General features: G+C 52.3%; 5 protein-coding genes across 5 annotated transcripts; 3 read left to right on the top strand and 2 right to left on the bottom strand.

Annotated features, from left to right (window-relative positions):
* Positions 1 to 902: 902 nt before the first annotated feature.
* On the bottom strand, positions 903 to 1,862 carry PHYSODRAFT_509862 (hypothetical protein; the record flags this gene model as incomplete). The annotated part of the gene is made up of 3 exons (XM_009530060.1): positions 903 to 1,540; positions 1,610 to 1,703; positions 1,776 to 1,862. The coding sequence occupies 3 exons, from the start codon at positions 1,860 to 1,862 to the stop codon at positions 903 to 905; spliced, it is 819 nt and encodes a 272-aa protein (XP_009528355.1).
* A 679-nt stretch (positions 1,863 to 2,541) lies between these two features.
* Positions 2,542 to 2,953, top strand: PHYSODRAFT_332963 (hypothetical protein; the record flags this gene model as incomplete). Its single annotated transcript, XM_009530059.1, has 2 exons — positions 2,542 to 2,709; positions 2,807 to 2,953. The coding sequence occupies 2 exons, from the start codon at positions 2,542 to 2,544 to the stop codon at positions 2,951 to 2,953; spliced, it is 315 nt and encodes a 104-aa protein (XP_009528354.1).
* A 4,694-nt stretch (positions 2,954 to 7,647) lies between these two features.
* PHYSODRAFT_301558 (hypothetical protein) lies at positions 7,648 to 8,246 on the bottom strand (the record flags this gene model as incomplete). Its single annotated transcript, XM_009530058.1, has 3 exons — positions 7,648 to 7,895; positions 7,968 to 8,047; positions 8,113 to 8,246. 3 exons carry the CDS (start codon positions 8,244 to 8,246, stop codon positions 7,648 to 7,650), a joined length of 462 nt encoding a protein of 153 aa, XP_009528353.1.
* A 189-nt stretch (positions 8,247 to 8,435) lies between these two features.
* On the top strand, positions 8,436 to 8,813 carry PHYSODRAFT_508181 (hypothetical protein; the record flags this gene model as incomplete). The annotated part of the gene is made up of 1 exon (XM_009530057.1): positions 8,436 to 8,813. The coding sequence occupies one exon, from the start codon at positions 8,436 to 8,438 to the stop codon at positions 8,811 to 8,813; it is 378 nt and encodes a 125-aa protein (XP_009528352.1).
* A 748-nt stretch (positions 8,814 to 9,561) lies between these two features.
* On the top strand, positions 9,562 to 11,607 carry PHYSODRAFT_360760 (hypothetical protein; the record flags this gene model as incomplete). The annotated part of the gene is made up of 1 exon (XM_009530056.1): positions 9,562 to 11,607. One exon carries the CDS (start codon positions 9,562 to 9,564, stop codon positions 11,605 to 11,607), a length of 2,046 nt encoding a protein of 681 aa, XP_009528351.1.
* Positions 11,608 to 15,669: the final 4,062 nt, after the last annotated feature.

Genomic DNA, 15,669 nt, shown 5'->3' with positions numbered 1-15,669 from the left:
TCAGGCCAGTCTATGCTTAAAAAGAACCAATTCTGGCATACAATAACAGCAACATTGACCGAGCGTTAATCTGATGGTAACTTAGTGCCTAAGGTATAAACAAACGTATGCTTAGATGCACATTCCCACATCGATGAGGTGTTTATAGGCTCGCAGAGCTACTCCAACCATTATTTCTGCAAAATTTATGGGTTTTAGGAGAACCTCATTGGCTATAAATACATGTGACTATTTGTATCGGATCAGTCATCTAGATTTGTCGCATGGCGTATTTTTTGGTGGAGCGTATTTTTCCGTCGTTATCTGTAAGCTGCTACCTTTTTACTCTGGCCCAGAGCAACTTGTCTTTTGGACGAGACAGCTGAGGCTGGATGCGATTGTATGCGTCGATACGCATGGTCGCCGAGGGGTACGCCTGCTGTAGTTGACCTGCCTTTTAAAAGAGGCGAGCGGATATATGTCTTAGCTGCGATGGACATATCTGTTCTTTTGCATGGGAAATGACTAGAGGAACGTTTTCACGCAAAGCGTTTCACAAAGCTTTTAGAAAAAAAGTCGCGCCGCTATTAAATCCGTGGCCGCTTCCGAGAAGCATTGTGATTCTCGACAATGCAAAGATACACCTGTATCGATAACTAGAAGAGCTTGTGCGCTCTGCTTTTTTTCCTTCCTCCATATTGCCCACAACTGAACCCAATTGAAGTTTCTTTTGCATTGCTAAAGCGTTGGATAATTCACCATGCCAATATGGCATTCCGAGTTAATCCAGAAGCGGTTATGGAAGTTGCATTAAGAGAATGCACTCGCACTAATGATTCCATAGGAAAAAACCTTTATCGAAAGTGTGGATATTCTTCTAGCTTAGTAGAGTATGTATTTGTAGATAGAGCGAAAGATTTAATCTAAACTACAGCTTCGTCGTGCTCTCGATTATCATCGTCTTGTTTCTCTTCGGCATCGACTTCTCGTCGGCTTCGCTTTCGCTGTCTTCCACCTTGGTGTTGCTCGCTGTTTTCTTCTTCATCTTCCTCGTGGTTCTCTACGTCTTCGCCGTCCTTTTCTTCCTCATGGTCGACGTCAGCAAGGTCGTGTTGCTCTGCCGTTGGGGGAATAATTCGGGCACGAAATGGGGGGCGCAAGTCGTATCCGGGTAGCCCGAGAACATCACGCAGCTCTTGAATATTGATGTCGATGGGTACGGCAACTCCATTTAGATGGATATGGATGCGTCGCGTAGGTTCGTTGCTTTCCGCTGTAGCTGCCAAAAGCTCTTCGCGGTGTTGTTCAGCTTGCCTATCAACGTAGTTTAGTTGTCGAAACGTCTCATTGTCGGACTGTACAACTGGGGCTCCGTCAGGCTGACGCGCTTGTACACTCGCCCAATATTCGACCGAAGCTGGTCCTGGCGGTTCTCTATTTTCCGACTGCAGTAGCTCGCTGATACTCTTTGTAGCTTGCGCAACGCGACTTGCAGTAGCTCTGTGGATAGGATTAGTCTTTTTTACCCTATTGACATACAGGAAGAGAGGAATGCGTTTGCCTTGGCGCCAAAATCTCGTCCACACCGCCTTCAAAAAGCCGATAAACCTTTGCTCGTCCTCCGGTAAACGCTTGTACTCGTGTTGGCGCGCATTTACCGTCGACTTGACGTAGATAGCAGCGTCGGCAGGCCATATTGCAGCGGTGTCGTCAACAAACAAACGCTTTAGCCTCTCCTTTAGGACACTATAGCCCTCACGCACCGATAAGGAGATCTCGATGGAGGCTTTATATACAATCCTGCAGTCTGTCAGCGGCTCGCCGATCTTGATCGTCACGACAGCGTCGCAGAGCTCGGGTAGCGTGGGTAGTTCGGCCGTCATTGGCGTCCGTGGGCAGGTGTCTGTGGTGAAGATGCTGGCTTGTGGTCGGCAAAAAGCGAGATGCATAGTTTTTGCGCAACGACTTCTTTATTTAGCCAAGACGATTTATGGGACGAATAGAGGGCGCAAAATTCGGGAAGGCGACAATACATACTGAGGTTGTTTTTCCTTCTTATTATTGTTGTCCCCGAGAGTAGTGCGCCACCACCACCAACCCTTGCAAGTTTTCGGGGCGGTATGTTGGAGGTGACAAATGGGCTGATTTCTGCCGACGTACGTGGTGGGTGGTGCAGTACAAGCAGTAGGTGATGACCGAGGTCGTGTCTCCGGATGGAAGGACGTGGACAGCAGCGGCCACTTACCGTCCTCGACACGCCCGTCTTTCGATCAGCGATAAGCCAGGGCGCCTCATCATGCAGGGGCTTAGCTCGCAAGAGCGACGGTTTAGCGGGTCGCACCTCACTAAACCACCAGCACTCTCTTGGCCGTGGTTAAGTTATGGCAGTGCAGCATAACATTCGTGCTGGTGTCGACTTTAGCAGTCATGGGTCAACAATGAATGCATAGGGAATTGTGAAATGAATTGCAGAATAATTGCGCTAAGAGAAGAAGTTCTGCCTGAATTGCAGAATAATTGCGCTCAGAGAAGAAATTCTGTCATTCCACAAAAAGAAACACGATGGTGAAGCTTTTCTGCGCGGTCATTGGCGTCGGGAGTGTTTTTCCTGTGGATATTGACATCAGCGAGACTGTCGGAGATCTAAAGGACAAGATCAAGGAGAAGAAGCCCGGCTTGATCTACTTTGATGCAGATCTGCTGAAGCTGTACCTCGCGAGGGAGGGCAACGTGTGGTTGAACTCGCGAGACGAAGATAGCGCTGGAGGCGAAAAGATTTCCAGATCGAGTCAAAAATATCATGCAAGAACACCTGCTGCTGGACGAGACAAGGGACCTCAACAACGCTGCATACTTTGGCCACTACTTCGAGCGAGTTGAAGAAGACATCCATGTGCTCGTGGAATGTCCTGACGAGCCGGATCAAGTCAACAAGTACAAGCGTGGCCACATAATCGCGGCCATCGCAGCTTGAATTTCCTCCACTCCAGTGTCCGGAAGGTGAAGTAGCACCTTCACCTGCCTGAGTTGGGCGGTACAACGGTTGCTGGCTTTGATACAGACAGATCTAGCGAGTTGGCGCTTCGACTGATTCGTGACACCCCACAACTTAACCGCGCTGGTGCTTAAGCACTCGTTCATATTTTCAATGGCATGCTGAAGCCATTGCAAGATCTCCTCTGAGCTATTCTCCACAGCAATATCATCAATCAGGGTGAGTTTTTTCTCAGTCAGAAGTTGGTCGGTGGTACGTGTGAACTGCTCCATTTCCTCCATGCTTTTGGTCCTCGTATTGACCACCTTGATTGGAGTTACTCCACGTAGACCAATTGGCATCTGTGCCCCTCTTTCGCAGCGCAGAACAGCAAACGGAGTTCCCACGTGGTCACTGCTAAGGATGCTGTTGAGCCAAATCCCACTTCTCACCACCACCGATTCATTCTCTCCAGATATGTAAATGTCGTCAAGTGCAGATTTGATGCCTTGACGAGCGTACGTAAACCGGTTCGTGTTTGGATGTCTGCATTTAAAGGACGAGACAAGTCCATGGTCACCCACCCAGTCGGCAAAGCACTGACTCATGCGTTGTGCCGACCGAGTGCGCTCACCATTACCTTGGCGGTCGCGATCGGGGTCTGGGTAGGTGTTGAAGTCGCCGCCTAGGATGATAATTGCGTTGGCTTCACGCCCGAGTGCTGTTTGCCGTTGGATCCACTCCCATTCAGATCTGGGTTCTTCCTCGTGCTGATCAGGTGAATGATGAATGTATGTACCAATCACCCACAGCATGCGGGCTCGTCCAAGGCGTATGGTGACCCTCATCGACCTGTAGCTTGGAGAGTACGAAATGCTGTCTTTTACCAGCCGATTTTCCCAGCGTTCCCGTAGCAACGCCATTCCAATGTACTTCGTGCCTATTACCAGTATCCCTGGCACTTTGCGAGGCTCCGTCGTGCTCACCCACGCCTGTTCAACGCGTCTGTCCTGGGGTGCTGGATCACTGACAATCATGATGTCTTGGTTGTTGGCAATCATCCAGCTAGCCAACTCATCATTCATCTTCTTACGCAAATTTTTGTTGATATTGGTAGTACAGACACGTATCGCACTTTCATCGATTTCGTGCCCACTCTCGTCATCCCCAATGTAATCGCCCGAGTAGTGTTCCCGCTGCAAAATGCTCCTCAACACTGTACTTCGTTCCGGGTCGTTTGGACTGTGATACGAACATCGAACGGGTCTCCATGGTCTGTGTTTCCGCCCACCGCGGCAGTGGCGCGAAGTAGTACGGTCCCCAGCGGCACTTCTGTCCTCCCACACCGATGCATCCGTCCCACTAGAAGTATCCGCTTCATCACGATACGCTTCACCTTCTCTCGGCCATTCCAGACCTCTGCTTGAAGCGGCCTCGACAACAGCGTTACGACTTTCAGCATTGACAAGTGCCGGGAGATTCATGACCAGCTGCAGAAGCAGGAGGAGCACAACTAACCCTGTCCAGCGAAACCTCCACATGGTCCCAGTGGTTTGTTTGGAGGCCCACCCTACTGGCGCGCTGGACCCCCAAGACCAAAATTCTTCAGAAGATCGGCGATAGTCTTCGTTTGTTCCTCTAGTTGCTCCTGGAACGTCGTGGCTGCAGCAGTGATTGCCGAGCTAATTTGCCCACTTAGATCTCGTCGTATTTCCTGAACGTGCTGCTCGGTGCGTTGCTGCTGTTGGTCAAGATGGAGTAAGCGCTGCTCGAAACGGTCCGTTCTAGCGCGCACGAGGCGGTCTAGCATGGCTTCTGTGTACTCATTGAGACCTTGGCTGGTCCACATGGCCGAGTTCTCACGACGGCTTGACAACACTACAGCACTAGCTGGCTGATGTTGGGACTCCAGACCAGTAAGGCGCGGGCATACATACCTGAGATGACTGGGCTGCTTACATTCGTGGCAGCGGCGCTGGGCTGGCACGTCCTCCCATTTTCTTTGGTAAAGCGGTATATTCTTGTACTTCAGCACGTTGGTGCCTTCGGGGCCGAATTGGGTGAGAATGGCATTCTGCTGGTCGGATGACATACACGTTCCCACACCAAACAGCGGTTGCTTTCCACGAATTTCAACTCTCACCTTACCCAACCCATTACTCTCGAACACTTCCTCAATGTCTGCTGCTTTGATCTCAACTCGTAATCCGAAGATGCCGACGCGAAATAATTCTTGACCGCTTTCTCGTTCCGCGGGTCATTGCTTGATGAATCCCATTCTGCATGTGGCACAGGCTTCAACTTCATGGTACTCGTCGGGTCTCCATGGCCCCGTAGCCGCCCTCTCTGTGACTCGAGGTACGACTTGTACACTCTGTTCGCTGCCTGGGGGCTTGGGAAGAACAACCGGAAGGAGTAGATTGGATATGGCGACTCAGTTGCTGCCACTTGTAAACATTTCTGCACAGGGCGTCTGCCTCGCTGCCGAATGTTGTACCGATCTGTGTGAAACCACCACGAAGTCTGCTCCACCCCATTCCTTAACAATGTCACACAACTGGGAAACGGAGACACGGTTGCAATTCATGTACTCCAATTCGTTAAGCGTAAGTGGCGTGGTCTTTTTGCCCGTGAACATTGGCTGTACCCAAATGCGCACACCCTCCACAGTTACCTCGTCCTTCTTCAGCACCAACCATAGTGCTCGGTCCAGATTCTTTGGGCGCCCTGATAAAACATCACGCCTTCAATCAAGTCGTCTCCCTCGAAAAGCACGCCCAACTGCTTACACAGCTCGATGATGTCCTGCTTGAAGTCGGCTAGCGTCATACGACAGCCGTTGACCCTCACCAAGCGCTCATTCATTGCGAAAACCACTTCTGTGGTAGTGGCGCTCGACGTCAGCCCACTCTTCCTCCGTGAAAGCTTGAATTAGCTCTTCTTCCTCAAGTCATCTTCTGTCATCCCTTGGTCTGTTTGGGCGCGTGGCCGTTTGGCCCTGGAGCTACTCAAGCCCCCTGCTGGTGTGTCCGCGCCCTCCATAGTTACGTCTTCGTGTGACGACGTCGTGTTTCTCTCTCTCGAACTGCTTGCCTCCATGTTCATACGTCTGCTTCTTCAGTCTGGTATACAATCTTCAGCATAAAACGACGCTTCGGTCGCCTTCGCTCCTACGGGCTCCGTCCACTCGCGCTTCGTCGATCTAATTCCGGAGTCCAACCTTTCCAACCAAGTTCGGAGACCTTGATCATTAAAATACGTTTCTTGCTATCATTGGGAGCCTCCTACCAATAGACCGATAAAAGCTGCGCATCACGAAATCGATACCGACAATCCACTTGGTCGTTGTGTAGAATTGCAATATCACAGCGATTTTTTTATCACCGATAAAACTGTAAATTAGCGAACAGCCCCTAGATAGCATTGCAGCGTCGCAAGCAGCACTCGTCCTCTGAGCACTTGGACGCACCTGTATTTATTGGGGACCCGGGTGGTGGACCCGGGGGGGTTCGCAGTTCGAAGTTAGCTTGTACGGATACCCTTACAGGCAAACGATGTACTCGGGCATTTCCTTCGCGTCCGCAGCATCTGCATCTGCCACTGTACAACCAAGTGTATCAAGTTTGATCACTTCTTTTCAAAGGCGTTGCCAGTTCATATCGTCACTCCAACGAATTGGTACTTCAACGCTTGGGTTTGACAAACCCACTGTGGTGACTCCACGTCCTCCTGCTCGTCGGATGAGGACCGGATTTAGTTTTAACTTTAGTTCTTTTGTAGTTAGTAGAACGATTATCATCAACAGGCTAACCAACGTAATTTTCTTCCTTTCTGCCACTGAAATGTGCGCTAATGCCCGGGCATAATCTTTTATTTTTTAGATTGTAGTGTTGTGCTCGGAAAATTGCAGGTGGCGATAAAACAAGAAACAACCGTGAATTCGAATATTTAGCGCTGCCAGGCTAACTGCTCAACCGAACTTGCAGGGTAAACCGATGAAGCCAGCAACCTATTTCAAGTTTGATGAGTCAAAACTGAGGTCTAGGAGATCTCTATCGCGTTTAGGAGTAGGATACACCGGGTGTTTGTCCTTTGCTTTTACAATGTCCGCCCGGGCTTCCTCTCGCACAAGAATCCGGGGATGTACAGCGACAACGTAGGAGCATTAAAGTACTATCACGGTGACCACATGATTTTTCAATTAATCTCTCTGAAAATCTATAGACGCAGAAGAAAATTGGTGTCTGAAAGAGGAGGGTATAAGTTATGCCTCATAACATATCGAATCGATAATTTTAACGCGAAATGGAATGAGTCAGTACTATGTTGAGCGCTTTGAAGTTGCATGTAGTATAATACGATGCAGTGATGTAGTAATGGCACCAGTTGTCCCCAATGTCAGCATCATGTCACTTTCTCTGGTGGCATCGTGTGCATCTGACGTCAATCTAGAAGGAAAAGAAGCTCCGAGGCGAATAGGCATCCGTAAGAGTCATTCATACCAGAATCGATCAAGTGCTGTCGGATGTAGTGTGAATGTTGTTCGATGACATCCGTCCTCGTCCGCTCAGCCGGCCGGCAAACTGCTATATCGCGCTCAGGTGAGTCACTTGGTTTTGCGTCCGCTCGGGCCGAGCCCCGGCTTCTTCGAGTCTTCGCTCAACGTCAAGAAGTCTCAGCTCGAGCTGCTCGACTCAATTTTGCGAATGCGGCTCCAAGCGGAAGACATACGTGGCCCCCCACGCCGAGCTGAGCACGCGGAACTTGACTGTGAGCTTGAGCTGGAGGGCGTTGTTCTCCAGCTTGACCAGCTCCCGTCGGATGCGGTGGGAATCCAGCGTTGCTGCTGCTGAGTCGACATCGCTCGTACACGTAGTATCACTCGAGTCTGTGGCCTCACTCCCCGTAGCGTCCATCAGGAACTCCAGCGTATCTTTAAAATCTATTCAGCGGTTGAAGCAGCAAGAATTAGTACATACAGCCACTTAATGTTTGATAGAGAGTAACAACGCACCGAGACAGTCAGCGGTAGTCACATCCGCAATTCGATTCGTACTCGTCATGTAGGCGCCTTCGTTTAGGAAACCCGTGGACCTGCAAAACACAATACCGTTATGATTAGTTCACTGCTTTCACCTAGAGCCCCCACCTGATATTACCATTGTTGATCCGTCTGGACGTCTTGCAGGACGATCTTCAGCCGGGCTTCGCGGAAGGAGATCTCGAACCGATACGGTGCCGGTAGCGGTGCGAATGCTGTCAAGCCTGAAATCGTCTCGGTTCCTGTCGTCATGGTCGTTGCAGCTTTTGAAATGAACTTTGTCGATGAAAAGCTCGAGCCGAGCGACGATACAAACATGTCAGTTGGTCCTCTCCGCAACAGCACGTCCCAGATGAAGAATAATAATGCGCGGGCCGGGCCAAGCAGCTCGTCCCAGAACGGACTTCGCGTGGGACGAGCCTGGTATGCACGATCGAAGCGATGGAACAAGCTGCAACTCTGAATTATCTGGATGTGGTGAAGTGGCTGCAGTCCAATCGGACCGAAGGCTGCACGAAGCTTGCCACGGAACTCGCGGCAGGAAGTGGGCACTTGGAGATGGCGGAATGGCCCGACACTCATCGTTCGGAAGGGTGTTCGGCTGCAGCTATGAGTTGTGCCGTGAGCAGAGGTCATTTGGAGGCCGTCAAACAGCTACATTGTCATCAAACAGAAGGGTGCGCAACCGCAGCCATGAGCTGTGCTACGCGCAGCGGGCACCTGAAAACTATTGAGTGGTTGCATCTAGATCGAAGCGAGGGTTGTAGGGTCCAAGCCATGGATGGAGTAGCATCTAGCTGTGGTCAAGTACCTTCATAGCCAAGTAAACACTCGCTGCTTCGTAAAGTGCTCGAGAGTGGCGTTCTACAGGACGATGAAAAGCCCACTTTTTCCACCGGAATGCCAGGTTCGGCCTTTGACAAGCCCTTGGATAACTTCGCGACTGGCCCACCGAACACTATCCTGACCTGCAGCCGAATGGAGGCTTTAATTAAGGACACCAGGCTCTCGGGAAGTCGTACTATACATTGTTCGGCTCGTATGCAATCCTGCCAAATGAACTTGCCAGTGCGATGTCAAGCAGCAACGCGCTGAACCAAATGTCCCCTTCTAGGCCGGTGATCCCACCTCCTTCTTTAAGTAAAATAAAGTTTTAACAAATTACGTGGTATGGTGAAGGCGACGAGTGCCGCATCGCGAAAGCTCGTGAGCGCGCGACGACGTCCAGTTCTGTTCGTATGGGTGATAAAGCAACCGGGAATTGACGGTGCGGCAACTATCTTCTTGAAGATGACAACGCGACGATCTCGAAGCGAAAGTATCTTTTCCTCATGGCCGGCCGAAAGAGCAGCGACTATCGCGCAGCGAGGAAGCTTAGCTCGGTCACAGGGTCTATCTATTTTTCGTGGGGCCCCATTCAGCTGTGCGAATTCATACAGACAGAGTCTACAGAAGCCGACGTCGGGAGGCACAATGCCCCCTGGCACACACCGATGGTTACCATCCAGTCTGAAGTCGATGTTGAACATGCTGACATGTGAACAAGCGACGATACCTTGAAGTTGTGATGCACCGGACAGGACGCACCGAAGTCCTCTACATCAAGATGCGGTTCATGTTTTGCCGTACGCACGCTTCGGATCAACTAACAGCCACGCCACAGCAGCGACTTCTACGTGGCTGGGCTGCAGACCCGCGTGAAAATTGTGTCAAGCGTTGGTGGCGCCTTGCGAACGCGACAGCTGATGGACGCGCTTCCGGCTCAGATGCTGGACACAATAAGCGTCTGTATACTGGAGTTCATCGCGGACTCGTATCTCGGCAAAGGCGCTACACAGCGATAGGCGAGCATGACTCACGAGATGCTCCCAAGGCAAAGGCGAGCTCCCATGCTCTCTCGGTGCAGCACCTATCGACGATAGGAAGCAAGACCCCCGCCATGTGGAGCCATCGCTGGCATTACGCCACGTTCGACTCTGAGGTTCGCCTCGTTTCTGAAGCTCTGCGAGTCATCTCCGGATGGGAGCCACGCCCGATCTGTCTGTTGGGTGTTCATCTCCGTGTGCCTCCGAACGGATGCGCGGATACTCTTGCTGCTCGAACGGGGCGTCAAACGAGCGCCTGTGCACGGCACAGCATACCGCCGGCCGCGCTGGTTCAGGATCTTGTCGCCGCCCTCAGTTCCTCACTTTTCAATTTACTTTGCTTCCAACAAGCATCGTTCTCCACCCCCAGCAATTGCTACCTACACTCCCTGTCACTCGACGACACTCCATCGACAATGAACCTCACCAAGTTGGCTGCGTACCTGGCTGTCGTGTCCCTCGCCGTCGGCTCCTTCGCGGATGCCTCTGTCCCCACGACCGGCTACGCTGTTCGTCGGCTAGGAGCTGGCGGCGGCGTTTCGACCTCGACGACCGGAGTCGCCGCTGACACTGCGACGCAGCAGACGACCACGACGACAGACACTGCAACGCAGCAGCAGCAACAGCAATCTACCCAAGGCGGCCAGACCTCGACCCAGGGCGGCCAGACCTCGACAGACTCTGGAAACCAAGGAGGACAGTCATGGAACCAGGGCGGCCAGCACGGAGGAGACTCCAACCAGGGAGGCCAAGGCCAAGGCAATCAAGGTAGCGGCCACAACTGGGGCCAGGGCAACCAGGGCGGTGACGCTGCAACTACCCCATGTCCGAGCGACGATGCCAACCAGGGCGGCCAAGGCCAGTGGAACCAGGGCCACAACTGGGGTCAGGGCGGCCAAAACCAGTGGAACCAGGGCAGCGGTCACAACTGGGGCCAGGGCGGCCAGGGCAACCAGGGTGGACAAACGTGGACTGGAACCCAGGGAGGCGACGCTGCTACTACGCCGTGTCCGGGCGACGACGCTAACCAGGGCGGCCAAGGCCAATGGAACCAGGGCAGCGGCCACAGCTGGGGACAGGGTGGCCAGGGTAACCAAGGCTGGGGTCAAGGTGGCCAGGGCAACCAGGGCGGACAGACTTGGACCGGAAACCAGGGAGGTGATGCTGCTGCTACGCCGTGCCCAAGCGACGACGCGAACCAAGCTGGCCAAGGCCAGTGGAACCAGGGCCACAACTGGGGTCAGGGCGGCCAGGGCCAGTGGACCGGTAACCAGGGAGGCGACTCGGCGGCCGCGCCATGCTCCGGCGACAGCTCGAACCAGGGCGGCGAGGGTCACTCGTGGGGACAGTGGGGCCAGGGCGTCGGAGGAAGCCATGCAACGCAGAACAACGGTGGCGACAGCACTAACCAGTGGACTGGAACTGTGACTACACCGAACCAAGGCTCGGCTGGTGGCGACCACACTCCTGTCACGCAGGGTGGCGATTCGAGTGAGACGCCGTGCCCGAACGACCAGGGCTCGGCTGGGTCTCCTCCCGAGACCCCCTCTGTTCCGGAACCCCCTGTGACTGAAGCCCCGTCTACCGAGGCCCCTGCTACCACCGCGCCCCCGGCGACGACGGCCCCGCCGACAACGGATGCCCCCACTACCCAAGCTTCTGCGACCAAGACCGGCGTCACTCCTGCCGCCCAGTCGGACGATTCGACCACGCAGCAGTCCGCCGTTCAGTCTCGCCTTCGTCACTAGGCTCCGCGCTGATCCAAAGGGCCGATACTTTAGCTCGTCTTCGTTTGGATGATTCGGTTGACCAGCATCGCCGCCAACTGATACCGTAACCTTGCTTGTTGCCCATGTTTCAAAAATACAAAGTCTCGTTAATACGTTTGGCGTAGATTTAAAAGTACCGGTGCGGTTTCTAATGAACGTTCGCACACAAGATGAGCTGGTCAGCGGACTGCATGGCGATATTTCAGTGTGCTTCGAGCCAGCTTGCAGTTTCCTTCGCAAAAAAGAAAACATGGTCCGCCTTAATATTATTGGAACGGACTTGAGGATTGTCGGTGGACTGTCAAGTGCGGAATATGAAGCCACGGCTTCAGAGCCGCGCTCAAGTCGAACCTCGCATTGGTGATGCTGGTGCAGCCACCACACAACGTCACTATGGCAATTAGCGATAGCACTGGCCATTGAAGCTCCTCCCCACTCCACGGAATGGCCCGCCGTGCAGCGTCTGTTGGCCTCCCGAAGTCGGTGCCCCGCTATTCTGTTGCCGTTGTCGAAGAAGAATTGGAGGATATCGATGGCCCCCAAGGCGGCTTGTGTCACCACCTCGGATGTGACCTTGAATCCCTGGAAATTGGCAGGCAACCTCTTGACCATTTTCCTCTCTTGTGCAAGAATACATGTGGGGCTACAGCAGCTTCATTTTCAGTTATTGAGGGTCGCCTCGGTGCGGCTTGAACCGCAAGGTAAGCCGAGTCACCCCCGAGATTGGTGGGTGGGTAAAAATTCTGCGTCGTCTACTTGTGAGCGAAAGACCGAATGACGCAGCTCACCTACTCGACCTCCTCGACACAACCGCTTGAACCGTGCACATCCGTTGGTCAGGTCGCTCCGTAATAGCTCCCGGGACGAAAAGGGGGCGTGGGAAGAGTATCTGACGATCCGAGACAACAGGCGAAGAGACTGGAAGCTGCACGACTTCTGGAGGGGCAGCTCCACGGACGAGTCTAGGAACAGCGAGACGGCCGTCACCACGAACAGAAGCTGCACCGCCGACGGTCGCCATGCCAGATCGGACTTTTTTTCTTTTGTGAGCAAACTTGAGTCAAATTTGGATCACAAATTTTGGGTTCGGACTAAATCTGGAACACCAGATGCACTTTTGTTTTTAGTACAGTACCTACGGTAATTAGTCTGACTGAGACTATTTTTTTGTAAGTGGTGTCTGGGCTTATTTACATTAAATAGTCTGAGTCAGACTATTTAATGACTAAGACTATTTATGTAGCACGAAAATAGTCTCACCTCTCATTTACCTGGATCTGGACTGCTCTTTTGTGTATCTGGAGTTGAAGTCACAGGCTCGTCTTCGAAGTGAGCACGATGTTATCTCTTGGAGATGAGGATAGGGTTGGGCTACAGACCAGGTTCCGTCGATTCCAAGCGACAATCCGCAGTGGATCATCGCTTTTCGAGCGTAGGACATGCCGTTCAGTCTTTCTGGTGATTGACATCTCTGGTTGCGTCAGCTGCAAGCTGAAGGAAAAACTTTTTACCAAGGTTTTGAAGCTTGCCCGACCACGACCCGTCCTTGCGAACCTTATTTTGCCAACTGTTCTCCTTGATCAGACTCAGCTTTTTCGCGTTCCACCTTGCTTTCCATGTGTAGTTTATCTTCGCAATGATGAAGGAATCTACTGGCTGACACAAGTCGGTGATTGTTTGGAGGGAAGAACTGGAGATCTGCATTGATTGAGTTGACTTCATCTTGACATTGGTCAGCTCCGAGGTGGCCAGAGCAGTTGTCGAGGGAGATGGTCTTCTTGCGGCCATGTGGATTTGCTCGGATTGCTTTCCTTTCGCTCAGATACTCTCGAAAAAGTCTTTGTGTCATCCATCCTTTCTTACTGGATCGATAACACACGCCCGGAGTGTCATCGGGTACGCCTCGGATCGACGTCTGCATGCTTAATCTGTTTTTCGCCCGAGAAGCCAAAAAAAAAATTCCATTGTCGAAATCAATGACAAAATGAGTCTCATCAATATTTTCGATTCCATTTTCGTCCAGAAACCCGTCGGCAAACCCACGCTGAACTCCCCGAGATGAGATGCAACCTACTTCTCGATATGTAAGATCTTGGGCTGGCTGAGCTGTCGTTTACCGGTCAGAACAATCTGATGGGCCTCCATGAAGCACTGGATCCAACGCGAATTAATCTTCTCTTTGATCAGAGCCTGCTTGGCATCGACGCTCATATGAGTGTACTCGCCCCCCCCGTCTCGCAAAATCTGTTTCGCGAGCTGCAGCAGTAGTCGCGGCTCAAACTTAACTCCCAGTTTGCTTAAACGATCGAATTCGTCAAGGAGTTTCGAGTAGCCACGTAACCCATTCGCTGCGAGGGCGGCCTCGTCCACTGATCACCTTGGTGCTGACACGCCGCCTCCCACCGCGTCGCCGTGCCGAAACGGCAAGAAGACCCCAAAATCAGGTCATTTTTCGCCCAGCAATCTCTCGCCTTGGCTAGGTTGGCAGCCCGCATCGCTAAGTTGAAAATCGTAGGAAATGCAGCGACAGCTTTCGCAAACATGCCTTCAACGTCTTGTGTCTCCTCGTGCTTTTCCATCCACCGAACGACCTTCCGACGGTTTGAGATACTGCTCCCTGCTTGCGTGTGACGTCCAACTGTGCGCAAAGAAGCAGGTGGAGGAGGCTGTGATGCATCGAGCTCAATGTCCGACTCGCTGTCCAAAAGCTCCACAGCGAGAGCAGTGGCCGAACTGGGCGAGCTCGTAGCAGCGGAGTTGTCAGAAGTGGTTGGAGCAGTCACTGGGCCACGTTGGTTGGGCGGGCCGCACTTAGGACAGACTACACGTTGTCCAAACCCTTCGTTCCCGGTGGGGCGTCCGCAGAATGGGTGCATATGACTGGAGCAACTTGGGCAGCAATGAACTGGACCCGCAGGTTCGCCGCATCTCCCACACGGGGCAGTAGATTTCTTGGTTACAATTGTGTGGTGGCTGGGTGGTGGCTGGGCGGTTGTTGGTAAAACAGGAAGTGGGAACGTCAAACATAACTTTGCGTGCTTATAGGGAGCTCAGCTTCTAATTTCCGCGGCCTTTCACCCCTACCACCAGAGCGGAGGTATCACCAGACATGTCGGCTGGTACAGTGCGCGCCAAATCATTAGGACCCTTAATTGGGCGACACAGTTTTGCCGATATCTCGGCTTGTAGGAGGCATTACGAGTTGCTGTTTAGATATGTTGCTGGTGGATGCTTTATTAAGAAGCAGTATGTGTTGACAACTGCGATTTCCGAGTCCTTAGTAGGGCTAGCATACAAACTACCAGATTTGGTTCCAGCGACACAAATCAGTACCATACCCTTTTTCTGACAAAATGACACAGTTTTATGCAATCCCATTCAAACTTCTACATTATAAGTTAGTACTTAGTGAGGCCGCCCTTCTGCTTGATGACAGCAAGGCAGCGGCGAGGCATGGACTCCACGAGCTTGCACAGGTACTCCTGCTCGATGGAAGCCCACGCTGCCATGATTGCTTCTTCGATATCACCCACTGTACGGTACTGACGGTCATGAGCGTAAATCTGCGCCGCCGTAACCGACCAGACGTTCTCGATTGGGTTGCAGTCGGGGGAACGGGCAGGCCAAGCCTTGGTGTTGACTTCCATTTCTTGCAAGAAACTCGTCGTCTCACGCGAGGTATGAATCGACGCGTAATCTTGCTGGAATACGAAGTCGATACCGTGGTTAGAGTGAGCGAACGGTAGCATATACTCAGACACCGTATAAATGTAATGGCCCGAGTTTTGGCGACCCCACAGGATCGCCAGCTCACGCTTACCTTGGGCACTGAATGCCCCCCCAGACCATCACGCTTCCTCCGCAGTTTTGGTGCCGCACGAAGGACTGCGCAGGCTGCCTCATGTCGCGCCAGTAGTACTTGAAACCGTCCGGGCCGTCCAGATTAAACTTTTTTTCATCTGAAAAAGTATATTTCCGAATTTCTTCACATATTACAACCGTTAGCATCCCGAAGCATAACATAAAACAAATTAGAGACAT

This window comes from Phytophthora sojae (assembly GCF_000149755.1).
Source record: "Phytophthora sojae unplaced genomic scaffold PHYSOscaffold_5, whole genome shotgun sequence".
Taxonomy (NCBI): domain Eukaryota; phylum Oomycota; class Peronosporomycetes; order Peronosporales; family Peronosporaceae; genus Phytophthora; species Phytophthora sojae.
This window is presented reverse-complemented; position numbering and strand designations above follow the sequence as displayed.